We start from the raw sequence: 24,574 nt of genomic DNA on the forward strand, positions 1-24,574 counted from the left end.
ATGTAGGACTCACTGATATCATCATGCTGTTCAGTCAAGCATGCTACATTTCTCATCTCTTTAAATAAGGCAAGGTATTAGGTGTGAACATCTATGATTCCCCTTTTCTTTGCACTTGCCACACTATTCAAAAACTATCCTTCCTTAAAAGTAAGTGACAGATGCCTAGTAATATAGGAACAAAGCTGATTTCCAGTGAAGTATACTCCTAGGAAACTCAGACCTGCCTCTGAGTCCTGCCCGCCTTACCCTGCTGTGGAGGATATCCAGTGCCCAGGTTCTGTCCTGGAAGAGGCGGGGGCTGGTACTGGGCATTCGGAGGAGCAGGCCCGGGGAGCCCGTCCTGCCTGTGCGTTGACGGAGGCAAGGGGGAGGCGCCAGGGCCGTTGAGTGCGGTGGGCGGTGGTGGGAGAACCTGAGATCCAGGCTGCAAAACGGATGGCTGTGGAGGTCGTGGAGGACCCTGGAACGATGGTGCTGACAGAGGGCCAGGGGGCCCCTGGCTGGGGGGAGCCATGCCTGGACCTGTGTGGGAAAGAAGACCAGCCCACCTAAACACCACATTTCTCAACTCTCCAACTTCTACAAAGTACACAACAGGGACGCTCGCTTTCCGAATACAAAGCAAGAAGGAGCAAGAAGGCACCCTTACAAACTGCTTTTTTTGCCATGAGATCGCAAATGCTATTTGGGGCATTTTAACTGGACAATTTAAAAAGAGTAAAAGCAATATTTACAATTATAGGGAGAAAATTAGTAGGATAAATTTTAACTCAGTTGTATTAACTTTACATGATTACATGCTATTAATTAAGGAATTGTAACTGGTACAATAGAAAATCATATAGAAGAATATTTTATTGCATAACAAGCTTCATTCAGATAACTTACACATTCAATAAATTATTTGCAGATACAGTCCATAAATGTACAAGGATTTTGGAACTAGGTAGAAATAACCAGGGAGAAGGGATGGACCTCTAACATGCTTTCCAATCATCATGGAAATAGTTGTAAAACCAGATTATTTTTTCCTTACTCATTACATGAAATTACGTGGCTGCTTGGAGACATATCCATTTTGAAATCAGTAAAAGACAGAATATTCTGGGGGTTTTTCACTGATACTTCTAAAAAACTAACTTTCAGTAATGGAAACATTGTTCATCAAGACAAATGGCTGACTACACTGTTCCTTTGGTGGAGGTTCCTATGGCCTCTGTATCACACAGCCTTTCTATTGATGTCAATCTCAGCACCGTAACTCTTTTCCCTCCTGTTATTCTTTCTGCCTCAGGACATCTGAGCTTCTATTCTTCCCATGATCTAAAGACAGAATTACACTGTGCTGTGAAACAATGAGTATCATATTTTTATTTTAGGGCCCCATCATACACAACACAAGGCTAAAACTACCCTCATATTTCTTAAAATAATTTAACTGTTCTAATGTTTATTTGTGAAGTCAGCATTTTTTTGTTTTTTACTGTTCTAGTATTGACTGTAAGGTATTCTGAGAGTCCTTCAATTAAACTGAAGTAAATGGCAGCATGATCAGGAAAAACAATTAATTATAGCCATACATAATACAGATGATTTATATAAAAATGTCCAAAAAGCTATTTCAATGTCGTGTGCCAGAGTTACGTGTATTTTGAAAATGAAGAAAGCCTTTCTCATTAAGAATTTTCATGACACAAGGCAGTCAATGAACACTAATAACGAGACTGTTACCATAGCTGTTGACATGCATAGCATTGAGCTGACTGCCCAGCTGGGTGACGGATGAAGTGGACACAGGACTTGGGTAAGACGATTGTGTAGAGGGTGAATACGGTGCGTAGGAGGGTGCCGCACTGTGGGCAGGTGGAGGACCTGGAAATCTAAGAGAGAAAAAGCTGGGTAAATAATATCATAGAGTTTGATATGCAAATAACATACAACAAATGTCAGCAACTCGTAAGATTAAATAAGTCCATCTAGCGGGCACCAGGCAAATGACTGCTATCATATGCTAAGTCTTTAATTAATCTGGATGTGAGCTCTAAATGAACCATGTAGCATCATCCCTATCTATGCTCACAGGCTGAACATGTCAAGATACTCAGAGAAAAAAAAAATTCCTAGTGTAAACACAGAACCAGCTTTGGAAATCAATTTGAGAAGCTGAGCCCACCACAGAGTTAATGATCAATAGAACAGAAACCAAGAAAATTCAAATGGTTGGTGGTTGTAGCTTTATGACTATTCTCCTTATAGCCTACCCAGCCTTTGAAAACAAAATTTCACTTGCACTATAACTTCAGTGAGCAGGACACTGCCTGCAAAATAGTACTTGAAAAGGAGCAACCAAGTAAAAAGTTTTGAAATTGCTCATTTTCTTCAATCTAATAATTTCGTCATGTTTTACCTTTGACGTATTTTGAACTTATTGTATGTTTATTTTTCCTTGTTTTCCATGAAGCAGTGACCACCATCTGATGAGCATTCCTATTATGGTTAATCTGCCAAATGAGGGTAAAGTTTTCCCTTAAGAGTCACATTATGACTTCTTATCAATTTTAAATTTTACATAAAAATTAAATTTTCCCAGCTGGACACCCTGATTTCAATTTCTCTGTAAACTGGAAATGATTTTCCCAGTGGCCCACACTCTTGTCTTCCATCCTTCACTGCCACTGAAAGGTCAGGAGCAGAGCCTGAGAGGCCAGGGGCCTCCTAAAGTCCCACAACTCATTTGTGACAAAACTGGAACCAGCCTTTCCCCAGGTCTTAAGTGAGTACACTTTCCAAAACATCACACTAATATTCTCTTGTCATTTTTCTCTATAGATCTTAAGTTGAATAGTTACTATAAACAAAACTTAAAATTTATCTTCAAACCATTACTCTGTATGGTATTAAGCATATTTCAGAATGATGATATCCTAAACTTTGAGTTAAACGGATGAATGAGCAAAACGCTTTTTCTATGTAAGTGTATAAGCTATCCTATAGCAGAAACTTGGTTTTAAAGGGTTATAAAGTTAGAATGGATAGTGTTTTAACTCAAAAAATATTGCTAAGCAAAGCTGTCAATTTTTTCTCCTGTCAAAAATGGAAAAAAGACCAATGCAGTTAGACTGAGCATCCTTTGATTTAAATAATTTTGGGGGAGAAAAACTGAATAAAGACAGAAAATTATAAAAGTTAACTTTTGGGGCTGGCCCAGTGGTGTAGTGGTTCAGTCTGTGCACTCTGCTTCGGCAGCCTGGGGCTCAGCAGTTCAGACCCTGGGCGCAGACCTACACACCATTCATCAAGCCATGCTGAGGTGGCTTCCACATAGAAGAACTAGAATGACTACAACTAAGATATACAGCTATGTACTGGCTGGGGCTGGCCCCGTGGCACAGCGGTTAAGTTCGGACATTCTGTTTCAGCATCCCAGGGTTCGTTGGTTTGGATTCCGGGTGCGGACATGGCACCGCTTGGCAAGTCATGCTGTGGTAGGCATCACACATATAAAGTAGAGGAAGATGGGCATGGATGTGAGCTCAGGGCTAGTCTTCCTCAGCAAAAAGAGGAGGATTGGCAGCAGATCTTAGCTCAGGGCTAATCTTCCTCAAAAAAAAAAACAAAAAACAAAACAAAACAAAAAACTATGTACTGAGACTTTGGGGAGAATAAAAAAAAGAGGAAGATTGGCAGCAGATGTTCGCTCAGGGCCAATCTTCCACACCAAAACAACAAAACAAGTTAACTTCCACGGTAAAAGGTTTCTTTATATCTCTCATCTATTAATGACACTTAGGGGTGAAAAAGGTGGGGCAAAATATAACTCTAGGCTTACTTGACACATTTAAAATAGATTGTGCTCACTTAGAAATGATTTCAAGAATTGTGTTAAATATATGCTTTGTAAACCCATTGTTTCATAAAAAGATATTTCTTTTTTTCAAGAAATGATACTTTTTGTCTTTTTAAAAAACTCAGTCATGGGGGGTAAATATATGGAATAATTCCACACAGGCAGACTGTAAATGCTCTGTAAGAATATATTTGTGGTGCAGCGTGAAACACGGTTACAGGGTTTGGATCTGATGAGCAGGAACTGGAAATGACTGGTTAAATGGGGGGAGGCGTGTTATTCAATTGTTTGAGTTAAAAATTCCCAAAAAGATGTTCATAGATATTTCACAAATGTTAATACTATTTTTAAAATATAAAATTGTATGAATTATTTATTACATAGTATAAATAGGATGAAATATGTTTCAAATACAAGTAGCCTCAAGTATCATTTTTTTAACTTCACAAAAGGTTAAAGATTTAAAATATATAATGAGAGAATGTACAATCATTAGCCATTACTCTTTGACTCATAAATGCCTACTTCTCATTCATTGCTTAATATATGTCCTGGGGTTAGGCTTCAGAAAGTCACAAATAAATTTTTCTTTTTTCTGACCAACTTAAATGTTGTCAATCAGACTTGAATTTTAAAAGCAATTTTATCAACTTAAAAATAAAATGGTATTAAAGGGCTAACACAAACTCTCATACCCATAAGGGAAAACAGATTAACAGAACATTTTAAACATACAAGGGGTTTAATATTTTTCAATTTCATGACTTTACTAAATTAGTTTATCCAAGGTCATACAGCCTGTGAGTCTCGGAACTTAGGTAAGAATCCAGGTCCTAGGACCTCCTGGCCTGGAGACCAGGTGTGTGACCACGGGCAAGCCACCGAACCTCCACAGCTCTCAGCTTTCAAACAGTAAAAATGAGCCAAAGGAATGGACCGATCCCTTTCTCTGCTATAAATATAACGTGGTTAAAATTAGGAATCATATAGACAAATATTTCTTATGTTGATTACCTCATTTAATCTGTTTCTGGGCCGAGAAGCACTCAATTGTATATTCTAATTTACTGCTTCACTGAATGTCAGAAAAGGGCAGATTCACCATCAAAAAGAATAGTCAATAAAGAATTACTACCAGAGGACTAATAAAACATGAAAATTGAGCCTCGGTTTAATCCTAACCCTCTGCAGAGCTGACTCAGTTGTCTGTGGCCTGCTCAACCTCAAACACTTCTCGTTTCAAGTTTGCCACAAACTGCTCAAGAAGTGGGCTGCATGCTGAAGTTTGTTAGAATGTGGAGATAAGGTGTCAAAATATTCAAGAGTTGATTGAAACAAAATCTGGATTTTTAAATACAAAGTCCAAAGAGAAAACAAAAGCTGTGCCAAACCGTATCACTGCTTTCCACAAACAAAAAGTTAGAGAAAACAACTACTTCTCTTATTTTTCTTGCTCCCTCCTTTTCCATTACAACCAATTTCTTACCCAGGAGATCACACCCATCAGCTTCATTTCAGGAAGATGAGTCTACTATTAGCCCCTGGCCCCCAATTCATCATTTCTCAGTCAAAATAGGTTGCTTACAATTGACTAAATGACTTTTCCTCTTATAATTAAGAAATGGATTTTTAAGTTGTACATTTTATTTAGTAGTTACCCAGCCAGTAACCCTCTGAAGATATCTTTCATACCATTTATGAGTTTAACGTAAACTTAATATAAATATATTAAACTAAATGTAAGTTTAAATAAAAATTTAAGTAAAGTTTAACAAAGTTTGATCTTGCCTCAGCCAAGATCAAAAGGACACATGACTAGGATTGATTTTTAAATTTTTTTTTTTTTTTTGAGGAAGATTAGCCCTGAGCTAACATCTGCTGCCAATCCTCCTCTTTTTGCTGAGGAAGACTGGCCCTGAGCTCACATCCATGCCCATCTTCCTCTACTTTATATGTGGGACGCCTGCCACAGCATGGCTTGCCAAGTGGTGCCATGTCTGCACCTGGGATCCGAACCAGCGAACCCCAGGCCGCCGAAGCAGAACGTGTGAACTTAACCACTGCGCCACCCAGGCCGGCCCCTGAATTTTAAATTTTATGAAACATTACCTTTGAAATAATAACATTTTAAAAATAAAAATTATACATTTTAAATTTAAGTCAATATAATGACTCCAAATCATATCTTGTTTTCATTCAACAGTTTAGATCCAGTAAAAATTAAGAGACTTCTTTGATGAGTCTCCTAAGCACAGACAACTCCAGTGAAGTGCCATAATCATCAAAGAAAGGGCGTGTGGGCCATCTGTGCTCTCTGACAACCCTGGCATCAGACGGGTATGATTTCACCTGTCTAATCACAGTGCCCTTTGCCCTTGCATTGAACTATATACACAGAAGTACGTGCCAGGAGGGCAAGGCAGCACAGTAATCTGAATACCAGACTTTTCCTTGACTTTTCCGTTTTTTAACCCCATTTCCAACCTTCAATTCATGGTTCAAGTTGAAGCAAGTGAATAGTGGAGGAGAGGGGGAAAAATCTGTCAGTGTTTCCCTGGAAATCACACTAAAAGCAGATTCCTAAATTGAGCTGCCATGAGGAGCTGGTAGGTAGGACAAGCTACAGACACCAGACTTTCTATATCCAGTGGAAACGGCATTGATAACAGCTAACACGGACCGAGTCCTTCACGGGTGCTGTGCACTGTGCAAGGTTCTGTGCACGTCTTGATCATCAACATCCTCATAACCACATTATTATTGTTACACTCGTGAGGAGGAAACCAAGGCACATGGAGGTGACTTGTTCAGCTAGTGACTGCCTGAGCCAAGAGCAGCAAAGCTGTCCTGACTCCACAGTCTGCGCTCTTCTTCAGACGCTGTGCTGAGCTCACAACCACACAGCCAGGGTCTGTCTGATGGCAAAGTCTGTGATCTGTTTACTCCTAAGCAGCCTAACTCGAGTGAAACAAATGGAAAGAACCAAAAAGATCAATCCAATCTAGGCTAATACCAGTGACCAAAGCTTTTCTCAACTTCAAAGCAGCTGTTCAATCTTTGCATTTCTTCTGAATAAAAATCTGAGATGCTTGGCAGTTCACAACAATGAACTTTTCCAGATCTTCTTCCCTCTACTCTGGACTGAGAATTCCATTTGCTCATGTTACAGGTGAGGGAAATGAGGCCCAGAGGCCCAGGAACGTCACCAGCATCACACAGCTGGTTAATTGCTGGAACCAGAAGAGGCTTCTTGGTTCTCAGTCTGTCTGCTCTCCCCTTGAGCCCCACCATCACACCTGTGAGACTCGGGGCAGGGGGTCAGGTCCCCAAGCAGGCCTTTGACTTCTGGCTCCTTACTCAAACCACAGTCACACATTGACCAAATTACTTAGATTCATCCTCTGTTGCCTACATTAGCCTTCACTCTGCATTTCACAGATACCATTTCAATGGCAAATGTTATCACAACAAACAAGAGCCAGGATACATCGACCTCACAGATGCCCTGTGAGAGAATCAACTGGCTGATTTAAAAAGTTCCAGAGGGAGTTTTCCCACTCTTAGGGACTATAGGCTCCTTGAAAAGGCAACTAAATGGCTTTACCATTAGAGGGGTCCAGATTCACACTGGGAAGTTACTCCTCCCCCAACTACAACCCTGCAGCCTAACAACCAACCAGGGAAAGGAAGCTGGGGAACAAAGCCTCTGGGCAATCCTTGGAGAACCTCCCAAGTAAACACTGTCTACAGCCTGGCACTGGGATTCTCAGCAACACCTCCCAGGACAAGCAACAATGGGATCTCCAACAGGGAAGGTATGATGCTGGCTTCTTCCCAGGGGACAGTGCTGAGTGGCTTGCAGGGCTCCAACTTTTCCCTTCCTTAATTTCTTATAAACACAAACCAAAGATCTACTTCCTGTGTCTTTTTTAACTATCATCTTGCCTCTTAAGAGTCTCTCACTGGCACCTGTGTGCCTTCCACATCAAATCTACAGTTTACCACTGGCCACAACCTCATATCATTTTTAAAATATTTTTATTAAGCACCTACTGGCATTGAGCCACTTCTGACTTCAGTTCTCTGAAGGCTTCAAGAGAATAGGTGATTTAAAATTTTACTGAGGATCACAGGCCATAGACAATGGAAGGAATTAGAAATTAATACAAAATTCTAAAATAAGATGAATATAACCCAAAACTAAAATGTGTGGCATTGATAAGAGTAATTTTTTATGTTATTTTTTAACATCTGGTATTGGTTTTTTTTCTCACTCCTAACTTTTCTAAATGCTTTGCTTCCTGGGGCAGTTTTCTAGTAGATCCTTCCAAGGATGTGAGCGGTATCACGAGGTCAAACTGTCAATCAGTAAACACGCAAGTTTGGCAGAGACACGTGAGACATTTTTAGTAGAATCTACAAATGAAGGTTGGAAGCTACCCAGCTCACCTTTGGGGAGGATGACCTTGGGCATGAGCTCCATTCTGGCCAAACTGATGGGGTCCAGGAGGTGGAGGACCCTGAGGCATCATGCACCCAGGAGCGGCAGCCCCCAAAGGCCCTGCTGGCTTCATCATACCTGCAACGGAAAGCCGAGAATTTAGAAGAGTATGAACGTGCAAGAGCAGATGCAGAGACATCAGGTGAAAATGTAGTCTAGGAGTGGGAGGCAGGGAAAAATGGGTGAGGACGAGTTCTCCTTTTTTTTTTCCTCCCCAAAGTCCCAGCACATGGTTGTATATCCTAGTTGTAAGTCCTTCGGGTTCTTCTATGTGGGATGCCGCCACAGCATGGCTTGATAAGCAGTGTGTAGGTCCACGTCCAGGATCCAAACCAGTGAACCCCGGGCCACCAAAGTGGAGCACGCAAACTTAACCACTACACCACCAGGGGGGCCCCAGGGCCAGTTCCCTTTGAAACTTGTTTTAACCATCACAGGCCTATCAATGCCAGGCTCTGGCATAGTTATTTGACCATCATATGATAGGAGAGCACAAAAGAAAGGAAGCATTTTAACATGAAACAGAAACTAACACAGAAGAAGTCGCCTTTGCATTGGTGGAGGCACCTTGATGGAACACACCATCACACAAAGAATGCCAGAATACATGATGAAAAATGCCAGTTGGATATCAGAAAATAAATCTAGAAAAAAACCAGTATGAGGCATCATAAAGTGTCCTAACTCTAAGTATGATGAAAAAAAAAAGACTTCTAAAAATGCCTTTATTTCAGTTATAGCATGAGGCAGGCAAATGGAGAGCAGCATCTGTTTCTCCAGCAAATCCAGAGCACAGCCCTCAGAGGTAATAATTTCTCCAGGATCCCCAGTAGTGGGGTGATAAACAACTGAGGGACCACTCAAGTCATCACACTCACTCATACAAAATACAGGATCACAGGCGATTACTAGATGCTCCTGGCAGTGACTGTGTGCTCACTGACAAGCAGTTCTTCTCAGAGATCTTTAAAGATTTCTCCTTCGGATTGTTCTCAGACATTTTTCTCTTTTCTTCTAGAGAAATGGTGGTACAGGAGAAAGATCATTGAGCTAGAAAAATCACTGGAGTAGTTCCAGGCCCCACCCGGCCACTTACTAGCAGCTCAGTGGTGCTGGGCAAGAAGTTTATCTTTGAGGAGCTGTTTCCCTTCACTGCAAAAGGAAAGGCTTAGTGTAGATCCCCCATGACAACCCTTCCAGGCTTTTAAAATAAAAAGAAGAAAAAGTACATTTCTTCTATTTGCTCTCTCCATTCGCATCCTACTTATTTTTGCTCCAGCCCATTCAATTGACTTTTGACCCAACCCTCCTCTCGGGCACCGTCATCAATGGACTCCTAGCTGCCTTCTGTGCACTGCTCCGTCTGACCTCATCACGGATTTCACACTCAACATCTCTTTTCTTCTTTTACTTTCTCTAGAAAGTTTATTCCCTCAGACAACAAGGGAATTGCGTGGAAGACCTGGCAGTGGCCCGTGACGAGTTTCTTATAGTGTCATCATAATATATTCGAGAGCATGCTTTCAAATGCTTGGGTAATCTAGAATGAAATATAACCAGTGAAGTGGCAGTTTTCATGAATAATAATATTGAAACTTTTATGAAAGTTTTCTTCTCTTAAAACAGGATTCCTTAAACTTAAGAAAAATTTTATATGAACTTTACAGTCACAGTTTTATTTAGCAAGTGTTCAGATACCAAGAACAAAAACAAGAATATTATTCTCATAACACTACATTTTTATATAAAGTTCTAAACCCCAAACCCAGCAAAGTTAGAAAAACATGAGACTTGCAGTGACACAGACTTCGGTTTGAATTCCTTCCCTACCATTTAAGAGCTGTGACCCTGACAGGATAGTTTGATCTTTTGAAACCTGGACTTTTAACACTGTGTCATGGCAATAACATCCCCTGTCTCCAAGGATTGTTCTGAGAATTACATGAAGCAATAGGTACGACAGCATCCAGAACAATGCCTGATATATAAAGGTAACCACTCAACAAATCTTAGTTTCCTCTCCTGGCCTTATCCCCTGCCCTCCTTTTTTCAAGGATTTATATTCTAACAAGATATATACACCATAATCACATGCACACTTGCATTTTTTAAAACATTATTTGAACATTCATTTAAACATTATTTTAATTTGAACATTAATCTGTTCAAATTAAATTAATTGAACATTAATTTAAAACATTATTTTGAACAAAGTAGAAAATTCATAATACTAGTGCTAAAATAGTAACTACATGCATTACAAGATACCAAAGATATTCTCATTTCTTAAACAAGTAGGTAAACAATTTAGTCAACAACTCTCATATGTTTAGAGAATCAAAAAATAGTTCTCAGAGTTACTCATGTTTGGTTATTCGCATGGGTATGCACAACGCACATGTTAATAAACTTCTGTTTGTAAAACAAAAACAAAAACTAAAAACAGTTCTCATATGCTCAAGCAGAACTGTTTTACACCAATCTTACTGAAATGCTCTTTTCTTTTATTTTTGGAAATCGGCTCTATGGTAATGATTTGAACTCATTCTCGTTCAGCCTACATTCATGCGCCTAAGAGCTCTCATGGCAGAGACAGACACGTAAACAAGCAGTTGGGGTGCCATGTGAGGAGCATCACGAGAGGCAGAGGGACTGCCTAGTTCTTCCTAGGGGAGTCAGGAAGAGTTCAAAGAGGAAGGACAGCTGGAGCTGAATTGAAGGACAAGCAGGCGTTTTCTTGGTATAGAGACAGGATAGAAGATTCCAGCCAGAGAGCAAAGCTTGAGCAGATGTGAGAGAGCATGGCGTGACCAAAGACTGGCAAAAGACTCGGCATAGAGAGATCGTAGAGGAAGGTGGCTGGAGCTGAGGGTGTCCAGGTTGGTCGAGGTCAGACCATAAAGTCCTGTGTCATTTGGACTCTATCCTCAGGGCAAAGGGACGATGCCAGTATCATTGCTATCTGCAAAGTCATAGTCTTCCCCTGGCCACATTACTAGCATTTTCAAAACTGATCAGAGGTAAAGAGAAATCAGGTTCTTTATACAGTAGTATGAGAATTTTAACAGGAAAGGAAAACTATACCATGAGAAAGAACTAACTATGCTTATACCACAAGAAAAATATCTAAAATCACAAACTGGTTTTTAACATAGTGGTAGATACCACAGACTAGCTTACCCAATACCAGTTCCAATTCCTTTCTGGCTTGCCTTTCCGTATGGTCCTGAGCTGGAAAGACAGGATCTCCATTTCTAGACTCCCTTACAAACTGGGTTGCCACGTGATCTAAATTCAGCAAAGCAACCTAGGAGAGACTCTGGCCAGGGGGCAGAGATGGTGGTCCTGGAGTAGAAAGGCAGTCGATGCTGATGGAATAGTCCTGCATGATACATGCGTTTCTATAGATGGCATAGTCCCAAGCCTGGTTCTCTAGCTCTCTAATAATATCTTAGCTTCCGGATACCCTTTAACAAATCCCTTTCCACTAGAGTGGTTTCCGTTATTAGCAAAAGAACCCTGACCAAAACAACATCACAAAAAAGCATACTGTGAATTTGGCCCTGGATCTGACAAACTAAAACCAAAATTAAAAACCATTTGTGAAAAAAATGTTAACCTAAAATAAACAAAGATAAGCTCCCTGTTTACGGGCAGAATCATAACGGCTATCATTCCCGAGGCACTGCAGTGGTGGTGGTGTGCCTATGTAAGCTCGCTGTTTACTACAAGCCTCCCCACCCATCGCACTTACCCCAGTCTCCGGACATCAATAGTTCTTGCCTCTCAGCTTCCAGACCAGTGGTCCTCAACCAGGGGTGATCTTGCCCCTGAATGGACATTTGGCAATGTCTAGGACTTTGGGTCGCCACAGCTTGGGGGCAGAGGTGGCAGTGGGAGAGGGAGTAGTGGTGTCTAATGGGTAGAGGCCAAAGATGCTGCTAAACGTCCTATAATGCACAGCACAGCCCCCCACAGCAAAGAATTAGCTGGCCCCAAATGTCAGCAGTGCTGAGGATGAGAAACCCTGCTCCAGAGAGCAGTGTGCCCAGCTCTGATTCCTCCTCCACACTTTCTAAAGTGGAGTGTAACTCCTAAAATATGTATGGGAGCACAACCCTTCCCAGGTGAAAACGCTTCAATGGCACCCTACTGCCCTTAAAATAAAGTCTAAATAAAGTCACAAGATGGCCCCACTTTCCACTCCAGGCACACCTCTCACTGCTGGCACTCTACACCCCAGCCATGCTCAACCTTTTGCAGGTCCTCGGAAGTCCCATCTCCCCATCACATTCCCCAGCAAGGTGCCTCCATCCCTGGCTGACTCTGGCGCATCTTTCAACTCATTCCCTCCAGAAAGATTCCCTTCACCCACAAATCTTGGTTAGGTGTCCCCACCGGGTGCTTCCATTCCACCCTCCACTCCCTTGATGACAGTGCTCCCCTGAATTGTAATTGTCCATTTACTTAATGTACATCCCACTAGATAAGTAAGTACTCTCAGGATCGAGATTAAGTTTATTTAATTCATTGTGATATCACTACTAGTATTCTGCTCACTCAATAAATCTGTTACTATATAGCACTAGGATTACAAAAACACAAGTAATAGGCACAAAGGGACATACAGTATGTGAGAAATACAAGCAAGAGTTAGCACTGGCCAGACCTGTGGTAGAAGACATCCTTCAAGGAACCACAACGAGGTTACCTGTCTGTCAGAAAACCAACAAGATGCCACCAGAAGACTAGAAAAGAAGGCACATGATGATTGAAGATGAAGACATCTAAGGCTACTCAGCACTGAGAAATAAAGGCTAAGGTAATTTAGTGACAGCCTTAAATAATTAAACAAAACACCATAATTTACAGAAAGGTAGAGTTACACAGAGGCTGACAGCCTGGTATCCATCTGAGAAGTAAATAAGGAGAAACAGGTTTAATTTAAAGCATGAAGGATTTAATCCAACAAAGACAGGTTTTTAAAAATATTTGGTAAACACCAGAGTGTTTCGCTGATGAATGCCACGGCTTGTCATTCACTGGTTCGTTGAATAAACATCTCATGAGGGCCTCCTCTGCTCCAGGGACATCTATTATAACACAGTGTACTAAATGGTAGAGAGGCCTGCGCAGGTATTATAAGAACACAAAAGGAGAAGAACATTTATAAATAAGCTTGAGGAAGAATGGTGGTCAGAAATGCCTGCAAGCACAACACTTGAACTGAGTCTGAAGGACGAGCCTGAGGACAAACCCTGCTGGGAGGACAACATGGAGGCACAGAGGCTTTCTGGTGGCGTGGAGGACGAAACAGGGCACAAGCACAAACTAGCCCCCAAATAACTAATAGCTCAGCATCACTGGAGTAACATTGCGGGAATGTGGCACATGAGCTGAGAAAAAGACAATAGGCAAACTAATGAAGGCCTAAGGAGCTTCAAACACAATCAGGGGCAATGGGAAACCATAAAAGGTTTTAAGCAAAAGAAAGTCAAAATTAGATTTGCATGCTATAAAAATCCCTCCAGCACAGGACTGGATTGTTTGTAGCAAGGCAGTGCTGGAGAGAGGGATAATGGTTAAGAGACCATTTTAGTAATCCAAGAGAGATGGATGGTTTGAACAATAAGAGTGACGGGGGACAGAAAGGAGGAAGCAGGTAGGAAAGAGGTTTACGATTATCCAAATGAATTAGGGAGACCAACTGGATTGAAGAAGGTAAAAGGGAGAGATTTTTTACATAATGAAAGTTTCCAATTTGCCTAAATGAATGAGTGAGATATGGAATACCAGAAAAAATAGGTTTTATGAAAAAATACTGAATTGTCTTGGACAAGATAAGTTTGATGTACCTATGTAAACAGGTGAGCAATGGAAAATATGGGTCTGGAGTTAGGAGAGACATCTGGGCTGCAGCAATAGATCTGAGACTAGCACTTCATATGGGAATGACACAGCTTAGGGAAAAATCTATGGAGTGAGAGGAGAAGAATAAGGATAGAACAAAGAAAGAGAAACAGCAATGCTTAAGGGTCTCATAGAAGAAGGGGGGCTCCTTAGAAAAAGATCTCCAGAAAGCCACCAAGAAAAATAGCAAAAGGATAGTGTCATTGAAATCAAAGGAGAAGAGAGTTTTTACAAACAAGAGCGGTAAACAATGTGAAATTCAAAGAGGACAGGACAGTGTCTACTGCTTTCGGTAAAAGGAGGCCACCGATGACCCTGGTGGGAGAAGGGAGAGGGTGATGGGGCCCAAGCTTGGAGTGGAGACCGTACTGAACAATGGAGGGACAAGAGGGGCAAGGATGGAGAGCCACCGAGTGAAGTAAGTGCTTGTTTGAGAAGATGACTGTGAAGAGAGGAAGGAAGGGGCAATAACACTGAGAGTTATACTCAGGTCTTTATTGGAACTTGTTTGTTTGTTTTCTTGGGACTTCTGGGTATGAATCCTGTCTAAGCCATTAGCTCGTGATGCAGTCATAGTATACCAGACCTTCAGTGTTCTTAGCGATAAAATCAGGGCTAATAATCTGATGCATACCACTATATAAGGATTAAACAAGATAATACACGTAAAGCTTTTAGGACCAGTTTTTAACATATGGTAAGCACTCAAAAAAGAATAATTTATAATTATTATTGTATATAAATGCTGAGAGTGAATGGACCACGAGATAGAGACAAACTGGAGAAAGATGAGTTAATGGTTCCTATAGAATCCAGAAAGGCAAGATGCAAATGTTACAGGGAGGATGGGTCCTGGGAAAAAGGAGGTTTTTAAAAATTAGGGGCAGACTAAATCATAAGGGTGGCTTTCCACAGGAAATTCACAGTCTCAGAGCATCTTCTGCAGCAAACTGTGTGTGGCTGCTCCCATTAAGCCTCCCACACAGCGCTTTCCTCACCTGTGCTGTCTCTGCGCTCCATACGCACATCCACCACAGCCTGGATCCCCCATGTCTGAATGAGCCCCAAGGAGCCCCAAGAGATACTCACTCATATACACAGCCCACGCACACCAAAGACTGGAGCTGAATTCCTCAGCATCGTCTCAGAAGCCCCAAGAACTGTCTTACACGAATACTTTCAGGGAATTTGGGACCATCAGATCTGAAACAAGCTAGTATTAGCCTCACCTCTGACCCTGAAACTTGGTCTCTCAGAGCAGCCCCTTGATAAAGGGAGGTGGCCTCCTGGTGTCAAGTACCATCAGAGCTATACTTGTCCCACTCCATTCTCCTTTTATTCCCACCTCTGCCCTAAAAGCCAAGATTCCTTGCTGGGTACCTAATTTGAAAGCAACCAATATCGTTCAATAACGATTTTAAGGCAAGGCCAAGTTTTTTTTGTCATTATTATCGGTGAATAAACTTTAGTGTGCAAATCTAATATTTTTTCAATATCAAAATTGATTTTATGATTGCAAAAACCACTTTAGTGTGTGTGTGTATCTATGTGTATATACATATTTAGTATATATTTAGTACATAACATATATATATTTACTGTATAATATATACTTAGTATATATAGTATATATATTTATATATATATAAATTTTTTTATTGGATGTTTACAATAACCTTACACCACTGATTAATAGCAAGAGCAAGTCTAACAGTAAAAATAAAACACTCAGGAAACCTCTTTGTTTTAATCTATATTTAAAAACCAAATTCGTTGTAATCCATGCAGTAATCAAACCAATGATGAAGGCTTCTTCTATGGGAGCCTTTTCTAAATGATCCTATAATCTCAAGCCATTGGATCATATAATGACCACTCAACACTCCCAAGCTGCTTTTTCAGAACATCTTATGTCTCTAAGCCTTAGAAGTCAATAATCACATAAAGTCAAAATAACGCACTTTACCTGGTGGAGGAGCTGCATGAGATGGGTCTCCATAGTGTCCATAATTCGGTGGAGAAAGGCCTATTCCAGGCTGGGATTGAGAATAGGGGGGTGTGGCCACATAACCCTGTTGACTCATTATGAAAATATCATTCCAAGGGATGGTTCTACAAAGGGATGGTTCTGCAACAGAAGAAAAAAAATGTCAACAAAAGGTTTGAGTCACTTAATGCTATTAAAAATATAAACACTGTTAATAAATGTTTACGACGGTTTGAGGAAAGGTACAATTATCAGGTACATGAGACATCGTCATATTATACAATATATCAAATCATTATCCCTCAAAAGGCTCTTAACTATAGCTCTATGGAACTCAGTAACTCACTTCCACATAGTCCTGGGCAAATTCTCAGGCATGAAATCTGAGTAACAATTGCCAATCATTTTTTCCTTGGAAGATGGAAATGTTTCACAGATTGTCTCTTATAAGTGTATCTACTATTTCTGTGCCTTTGGTTTCCACGGCCCCATTTCAGCACAGAGCATGCCACTGGCGATAGGCACGTGTCATTCAATTGACTGACTAGCAGAACTGGCAGGAGTCTGCAATCAAATGTCTTATGACTTGTGTCATTTTAGTGCTATCCTAATTAATCATTATAATCAGGCAGTTAGGACAAAGAAAAATCAGTAGTCCAACAAATACAACAGAAGATAAAGAAGTTGATAATGGACTTATTTTATGAGTGATAAATTGACCAAGCCAGGTGGCATTGAGAGTTGTGTTTCTCAAAGATGACAGACTTTCTGTCTGATTTAAATATCACACCTCTAAGAACATAGGCACATATATTTAATGAACTAAGAAAAGAAGTGCGATTTCATGTGTTTAGACACACACACACTCACAAAGACAACAGATGCATCTTGAATCTACTCAGAAGCTAAACATCAATTTGTTTTAATCTTTCCATTTTTTTTCCAGGTTTCACAAAATAACAAACATTTCACAGAACAGACTATTCTCAAAAAATTTTTATAACAGAAAAAGCTCTGAATCCTCACAAGAGAAGCAGGATTTCACTCCAAATCTGCCAATACTTAGCTGTGTGGCATGGAACAAGCTGTCTTCAGTCCTCTCTGGGCCTCAGTTTCCCCTAACAAAATGAAGCCTCTAAAAGCCTTTCTGGATATAAAACACGGATTCTACAGTTTCTCCTCAGTTTCTTCACCCAGCGTAGGAATATCCTTCCTTTTCTTATTTTATGGTGCTATCTTTTAAGGTAAAAGATCAATGATACCCGCTGAGATGTGAAATAGATATACTCAGGAAGCAGCATTCTCCATTTGGTTTCATTTTCACATTAAACTATACGTTTCCAAAATTAAAGCAACCAAGGAAAAATGTTATAAAATCACTTTCTTCTCCGTGGAAGGGGAGTACTAACGAGAGGAGAGAGAGGCAGAGGCCTGCCGGTCCACCTTGTTCCTGACAACGCTTTTCCCTCCTCCCACTTCGCAGAGAGAGACGTGGCAGCCCGAGCTTTGGTCAAGCTCATCTAAACAAGCGCATTTAGGAAGTCAGCAGGAACACACCTACGTAGCAGCCTGTTGCTGAGTGACAGAGAGGGAAGGCAGGGATGTTCACTCCGAAGGGCAGGAAGCAGCCGGGTCTTTCTTAACCGGTCCTGGGAGGAATTTGCTTCCTCATGCAACCCAGCCTGCCACGTCAAACTTCCTCACACAGAGCACCAAGTTACAGAAACCTGAGTCAGCTGCGAGCGGCGACATGGCAAGAAGCCACTTGGCACGAGCAGGCCTAGGATCAAAATCTGGGGAGCTCCAATCCCAGAACCACCCCCAGCCCACTGTCACTCGACAACTCTAGGCCAGGTGCACCTCGCACCCCGGACGAAGGGCAGATGTGGACAAATCAGGTTCACAGTCAGGATGTCCCGGAGCCTGAAGATACAGTTGCCATTTTTACTATGGATATTTCTAACATTCCCTTCCTCCAAAAAAAAGAGGAAATTAAGTTGATACGGAGACGAGAAAACCGCTGGCAGTGGCGGGGGAATACTGTGGCTACTGAGGACCCTATTCAGGCAGTTCCAGCATCCCAAGACACAAAGATGGGGCGGGTAAAAAATGCCCACGCCCACCCCCCAATCCGCCCCCCATTATTAAACTGCACGAAAGGGCTAAAGCAGCAAAGGATGAGGTCTCCTCCGTTGCCCCTGCCACAGGTGAGCATCCAGCCCCTCGCCACCCCCATCGCAGGCCGGGCACCGCACCCGCTCCAGCGGCGCCTGGGGAGGGGGCCGTCCCGCACGAGCTCAGCCAGGCTGGGCGGGCATTACCTGCTCGGCTCCGCACGCCGCCGGGCTTCCGAGAGCCTGCGCTCTGCTCCTGGCGCCGGTTGCCCCCGGTGACCCGGCTCCCGCTGCGGCCGCCGCTCCCGCGCCTCGCCCGGCCCGGCGTCCCCACAGGCTGCTCTCGCGCCCCGAGTTGCAGCTGGGCTGGGAACTGCCACGTCAAACCCTCTCCCAGCCGCGCGCCCCCGGCGCCGGCTCCGACCGCCGGCCGCGCACCCGCCGGCGCACGCGCACAGACGCCGGGTGCGGGGGCGGGCCCGGGGCGGGGCCGGCGCGCTGCCGCTCACTCTCCCATCTTTCTCTTTACGCCCTTTCCGGCGTGGTTTTTTATTTTGTTTGTTTGTTTTTTCCCCTCCAGCGGGTCAAAGATTGTAACGCAGTTGCTAAATCGCAGCCACATTGTCACTGTGGAGCCCCGTAGGAAGGAGGGAGTGCGTATTGAGAGTTCATTCATTCTTTCATGCAACAGGTTGCAGGTTCACCTATCCATTCATCACATATTACTTGAGTAACTACGACATTCTAGGTACTGCACTGCCGGAACAGGAAGGTGCACCATTCCGGACCTCGAGGAGTCACAGTTTAAAGGCAAATCTGGCGCGTGTGCATGGACAATCTGATGACGTGCTCGTGCCCCGCGCTACAGAGGAAGGAACGCCCCCGGCAGCCTGGCAACATGTAACACAGGGAGGAAAAGCTGTTTCAACCGAAAAGTATGTGGGAAGAGGTGTCTTCATGGACGCTGGGATGGCTCCTCCAACGAGTGTCCACATATTCGTTGTCTGTGAAATAGGATGGCTGGATCCCACCCCAAAACAGGGATCACTAACTAAATGTCTAAGCATCCAGCACTTAGCTCACAGTACTGTGAGAAGGAACTGAGAAAGACAGCAACCTACGTGAGACCTGGAACTTGACTTCTCTATCTAGCCTTAAAAATCAGCACCATCTGCCTGGTTTCTCACACTCCCACTGCTAAATAGAAAGGCCTTCAACGAGCCGTAGTTTGGTATAGCTACCGCTTTGCTCAAACTTACAAAAGTGAAGCCAAATCAGCGTTTTGTTTCCAAAATATACTTTCTTCGGGGCTACAAGAAAATAAAAGCTACTTGACAAATTCCTTTACTGATGAAATATCAAGGTTAAAACTTACGTGGCGATGAGGCTCCTGCTGAAACGCTGCTTGAGTGTTGCAGGCGTTTTAAGTTGTTTGAGCGTGGTGAAGACGAGTGGTGCCTCTCCTCACTCTCCCTTTATAAGATTTTAAGGTGTGACGCCCTGCATCTGTGCAGCTTCAGTACTGGTCAGGTTTAAAAATCCACAACGGTTTAAATTTGTTTCTTCTGTTCTCAATATGATGAAAATGTTTGATGGAGTTTAGGAAATTTTGGCCAGTGTTGAAGCAGTACAGCTTGCAAGAGGAGCAAAAAAAAAGTTGTATCACAGCTATGTCACAGCGTAGGAGAGAGGAGAGTCACTTGGAAATAGGAACACCATGTGATGACCTGGTTGGCTTGTTGTCCTGCGAAACAACTAGATTTGAACTTGTAAATTCCTTCCACGCCTTCCTCAGGGGCTCCAGGACCACTTGTGGTTTCAGTTCTAAGTTTTGAATTCCTAAATGTGCAAAGCTGGAAGAGATTTCAGAGATATGGATATTCAACTCAATATTCAGTGAGGACTGAATTCAATCCAGTCATTTTACAGATTAGTAAAACTGAGGTTTAGAAAATGAGAATGACTTACTAGTTTTAGAGATTCTGATCCTAGCTCCAAAGCTCTTTCACCTCATAGTTTTTTCCTCTTTGATCCTTGATTTGCCGTTCTCTGTTAGCTGATTCTGCCTTTTTCTCCTGTGATGGCCTTATATTTCAAGCTTTCACATAACTAAAATATTAATTGACCACACAGTTCCAAGAGAGATTGGAGTTACTAATCACAAGTCTCTTTTTCTTATGAAGTGGACTTTTGATTTCAGTCCTGCTTCCCTTTTCATGGCCCCAGGTGTACACCCCTTCAGTGACTAACTTAAGTTAATAAGTGACCTTATTCCTGTGGTTGGGTCACTGGCCTGCGCCAGACTCAAGGTCAGCCTAGATTCCCAGTCTTCCTTGGTCAGACCTGCCTTGCTGCTGCCTCAGCTCAGCCTCTGATGTTCCACAGGTAATTAACTTGTTCCGTCCAGTAACCATATCCTCATCGAAAGGTGAGGTCATGGGGAATGTCCATGTGCTGGGGTTCAGTGTTCTTTCAGGTCTTTCTGTTCTAACTTTAAAAAGAAAAGAAAGCAGAGTCAATTCTGTAAAAGACTATATAGAAAGAGATGGCAATTCCTGACAGTACTCAGGGTTCTTTGGAAAGTCAGAGCTCTGATGCTCTAAGCATTATGTAACTTCAGTTTGGAGGTTTCTGATTCCAAAGCTACAGTTTGAAGAAGCTGTATATTTTAAAAAATTGAAATGGCTGGGACCTAAATGATGGTAAATACTTGGAAGCCCAGTAAATAAGGCCAAGCTAAGTGGGGTTGGGGTGAGAGATGCATGGTAGACTAAGTTGAATGCAACCAACAACAGTGACAGTAGAGTTCAAGTGGTCACCAGGCCCAACACCAGGGCGTTTCTGGAATTACTTTTTTTCTTTTTTTTTAATAACAGCTTTTTTGAGATAATTGACAATTCACCCATTTAAAGTGTACCATCCAATGGTTTTTAGTATATTCACAGAGTTCTACAGCCATCACCACAATCAATTTTAGAACATTTTCATCCCTCCCCAAAAACCCTACCCTTCAGTATTCACTCCTCTTTGCCCCCACCCTACCCTCCCAACCTACAGCCCCAGGCGAGCACTGATCTACCTTCTGTCTGCATAGGTGTTCCTATTCTGGACATTTCATATAAATGGAATCATGTAGTATGTGGCCCTTTGTGACCATCCTTTCCCTTAGCATAGTATTTTCAAGATTCATCCCTGTTGTACTACGTATCAGTACTTCTCCTTTTCATTGTCAAATGATATTCCATCGTAGGCATATAGCACATTTTATTTAGCCATTCATCAGTTGATGGGCATTTAAGTTGCTCCCCCCTTTTGGCTATAATGAATAATGCTGCTGTGAACATTCATGCACAAGTTTTTGCTTGGATATATATTTTCATTTCTCTTAGGAACCCCAAATAAACGATGTACTTTCAAAAACAAAACAAAAAACACCCCAGACAGTCTGGCTCCAAAGGCTGTGCTCTTAGCAACTGTGCAACGTTATCATTCGGTATGAGATTTTAATTTTAAAATAAAATATGCAGTGCCATGCCCCTAAAAAAAGAAAATAAAAAACTAATTAAAATAGAAACCTGTGGTGAGAATTATCAAGAAAAAAGGCACAAATAGAAATATTAACAATAAGAAAATCTGACTTCATTACAGATACTAAGACAGTAAAAGGTAAAAGGAAATTATGAATAACTTTATGCCAATAAAACCTAAAACCTTAGATAAAATTGTCAAATTCCAAGGGAAAAAAATGTAATTTACCAAAGCTGATTCAAGAAGAAATAGAATAAAAAAGTTAAACATACTGTTACCAAATGACCGTGCAATTACACTCCTAGGTAAAATTACCTTTAGAATAGCTCGAATATCTTGCTGAGAATACTGCATCACTTATGGCTTTGGCCAGAGTGGGCAGTGTGACATCCCACTGCCAAGTCGGTTGACTCAGGTTTTAATCCTGACACTGTCACTCGCTACTAGCTATGCAAGTTTTATTTATTTAACAAGTACTTCTTAAGCACCTACTCTAAACTGGATACTGTACTAAGCACTGTGGATACAAAGTCAGATGAGACACTCTTCTGGCTGTTAAAAGTTCATGGAATAGTACAGAAATCGGCAAACTACAAAATCTGCCCCCCCCTGACTGCTTTTGTACAGCCTGCGAGCTAAGAATGGGTTTTATATTTTTAAATGGTTGAAAAAACACAAAGGAAGAATAATATTTTGTGACACATGAAAATGATATGAAATTCAAGTTTCAGTATCCATAAATAAAGTTTTATTGAAACACAGCCATGCTTTTCATTAACAATCTCCCTGTGGTTGCTTTTGCACTACAACAGCACATTTGAGTGGTTGTGGCAGAGACTATAAGACCCACAAAACCTAAAATATATCCTACCTGGCCCTTTACAGAGAAAGCTTACCCACCCCTGATCTGGTGGAACCTACAATTACAGTACAGTGGATTGGTGTTCTGTGAGGGGACACCAGTTGCTGTAAGAAAATGTAAGAAGGCACACTAAACTCCGACTTGGACAGTGAGAGAGATCTCCCTGTGGAGCTGGCACCCGAGCCAAGGCCCTGAGGACAGGAATAAGTTAGGCAACAAAAGGAGTGAGGGCAGCAGGTCTGGCAGGAGCAGGTCAAGGAAGACGAGGAACATCGGCGTTCAGAGGAGCGAGTAGTCCAGAGCACCTCCAGCGTGGGGTTCTGGAAGAGTGAAGGGAGGAGTCAGGTCAGGCAGGTGGGCCAGGCGAGCTCATGGAGTCCCTCAAAGGCACTGGAGAGACAAAGATTTTAAGCAAGGGAATGACACAATGGGTTCCCCCCCTCCCCCCCCGGAAAGATCTGTCTGGAGTCAGTGAAAGGATGGAGCAGAAGAAGGGCAAGAGTGGTGGGGTGAAGACCAGTTGGGACAGTGTTGGCAACAATCCAGGTAAGAAACCTTGATGGTGGAAGCACAGGCAGTGGATTGTGCGTGGAGAGGCCAGATTCCTATAAGGTGAATCAATAGGACTGGGTACAGAATGCGGGGGTAGAGAGGCAGAGTGAAGGTGACCGTGCCTGGACTTTTCATGGGGCAGAATTGGTGGATGAATGGTGGAGCTATTCAAGGGACTGGGGAACGAGGAACAAGAGCAGATGTGGGGTGGGAGATGGGTTCCATTTGGGGGATGTGTGCTCAGAGGTATCTGTGGGACGTCAGAGTGGAGATATCTAGTTGTCCACCAGCTATATACGCCTAGAGCTGGGGTAGGGATCTATACTTGAGATAAGAGAAGGCAGCCGGAAATGAAGATTTAGAAATCCGTCTGGCAGACAAGGGATGGGGCTCTGCAGTCAGACCAAGTCATGCGTCTTATTCTGCCACTTACTAGCTGTGTGTTCCCTCTTTAAAGCTCAGTATCCTCATCTGTAAAAATAGGAGGAATACTACTACTAACCTCAAAGGTTGTTTTGAGGATTAAATGAGATGATTTAGGTAAAGCATTTAGGACAGCATTTAGTACATAATAAGTGCTGAACAATGTTGTTATGGCATCACCGTCCTTTTTTTTTTTTCAGATTGGCCCTGAGCTAACATCTGTTGCCAATCTTTTTTTTTTCTTCTCCCCAAAGCCCCCCAGTACATAGTTGTGTATTCTAGTTGTAGGTCCTTCTGGCTATGCTATGTGGGACGCCGCCTCAGCATGGCCTGATGAGCAGTGCTAGGTCTGTGCCCAGCGGTGCTAGGTCTGTGCCCAACCGGCGAAACCCTGGACCACCGCCAAAGTGGAAAGCATGAACTTAAGCACTCAGTCACCGGGCTGGTCACAGTAATTGTCAGTCTTCACAGCACACCTGTGACAATTGAATGTAGGTAGATAAAGTCTAAGGACAAAAGAAACCCCAAGGAACCGTACAGCGGTGCACTTTCTGAGCCTCCTAACCTTGGCTTACTCTTTGAAAATTTGAGATATTACGTTCTTCTCACTGTGATCATGAACATTAAATGATAGAAAATAAATAAATATTATGGAACAAAGTAAAAGAAGAGCAGGGTAAGGAGGATGGGGAATGCTGACTTGGCAGTGGGCAGGATTGCATGGAGTAGTTAGCATAGGGCTCTATGGGGCCCTGGAAGTGGGACACTCAGATCTCCCTTCAAGATAACCTGCTGACAGCCTTCAGCTTGCATGCCTTTGGGTACAGCATCCATCCCAAAGCAAACG

General features: G+C 42.4%; 1 protein-coding gene across 1 annotated transcript in view; it reads right to left on the reverse strand.

Moving 5' to 3' along the window:
- SEC24D (SEC24 homolog D, COPII coat complex component) overlaps positions 1-18,797 on the reverse strand; it is a 100,730-nt gene extending 81,933 nt beyond the window's left edge. Inside the window, exons 1-5 of the mRNA XM_046656664.1 lie at positions 18,570-18,797; positions 16,228-16,389; positions 8,300-8,429; positions 1,735-1,883; positions 250-525 (exon numbers count right to left, since the gene is read on the reverse strand). Of these exons, the coding sequence (XP_046512620.1) occupies positions 250-525; positions 1,735-1,883; positions 8,300-8,429; positions 16,228-16,345 (673 nt within the window). The 5' untranslated portion in view covers positions 16,346-16,389; positions 18,570-18,797. The remainder of the gene's footprint in view (positions 1-249; positions 526-1,734; positions 1,884-8,299; positions 8,430-16,227; positions 16,390-18,569) is intronic.
- Positions 18,798-24,574: the final 5,777 nt, after the last annotated feature.

The sequence above is a fragment of the Equus quagga genome, chromosome 3, assembly GCF_021613505.1.
Source record: "Equus quagga isolate Etosha38 chromosome 3, UCLA_HA_Equagga_1.0, whole genome shotgun sequence".
In the NCBI taxonomy this organism is placed as follows: domain Eukaryota; kingdom Metazoa; phylum Chordata; class Mammalia; order Perissodactyla; family Equidae; genus Equus; species Equus quagga.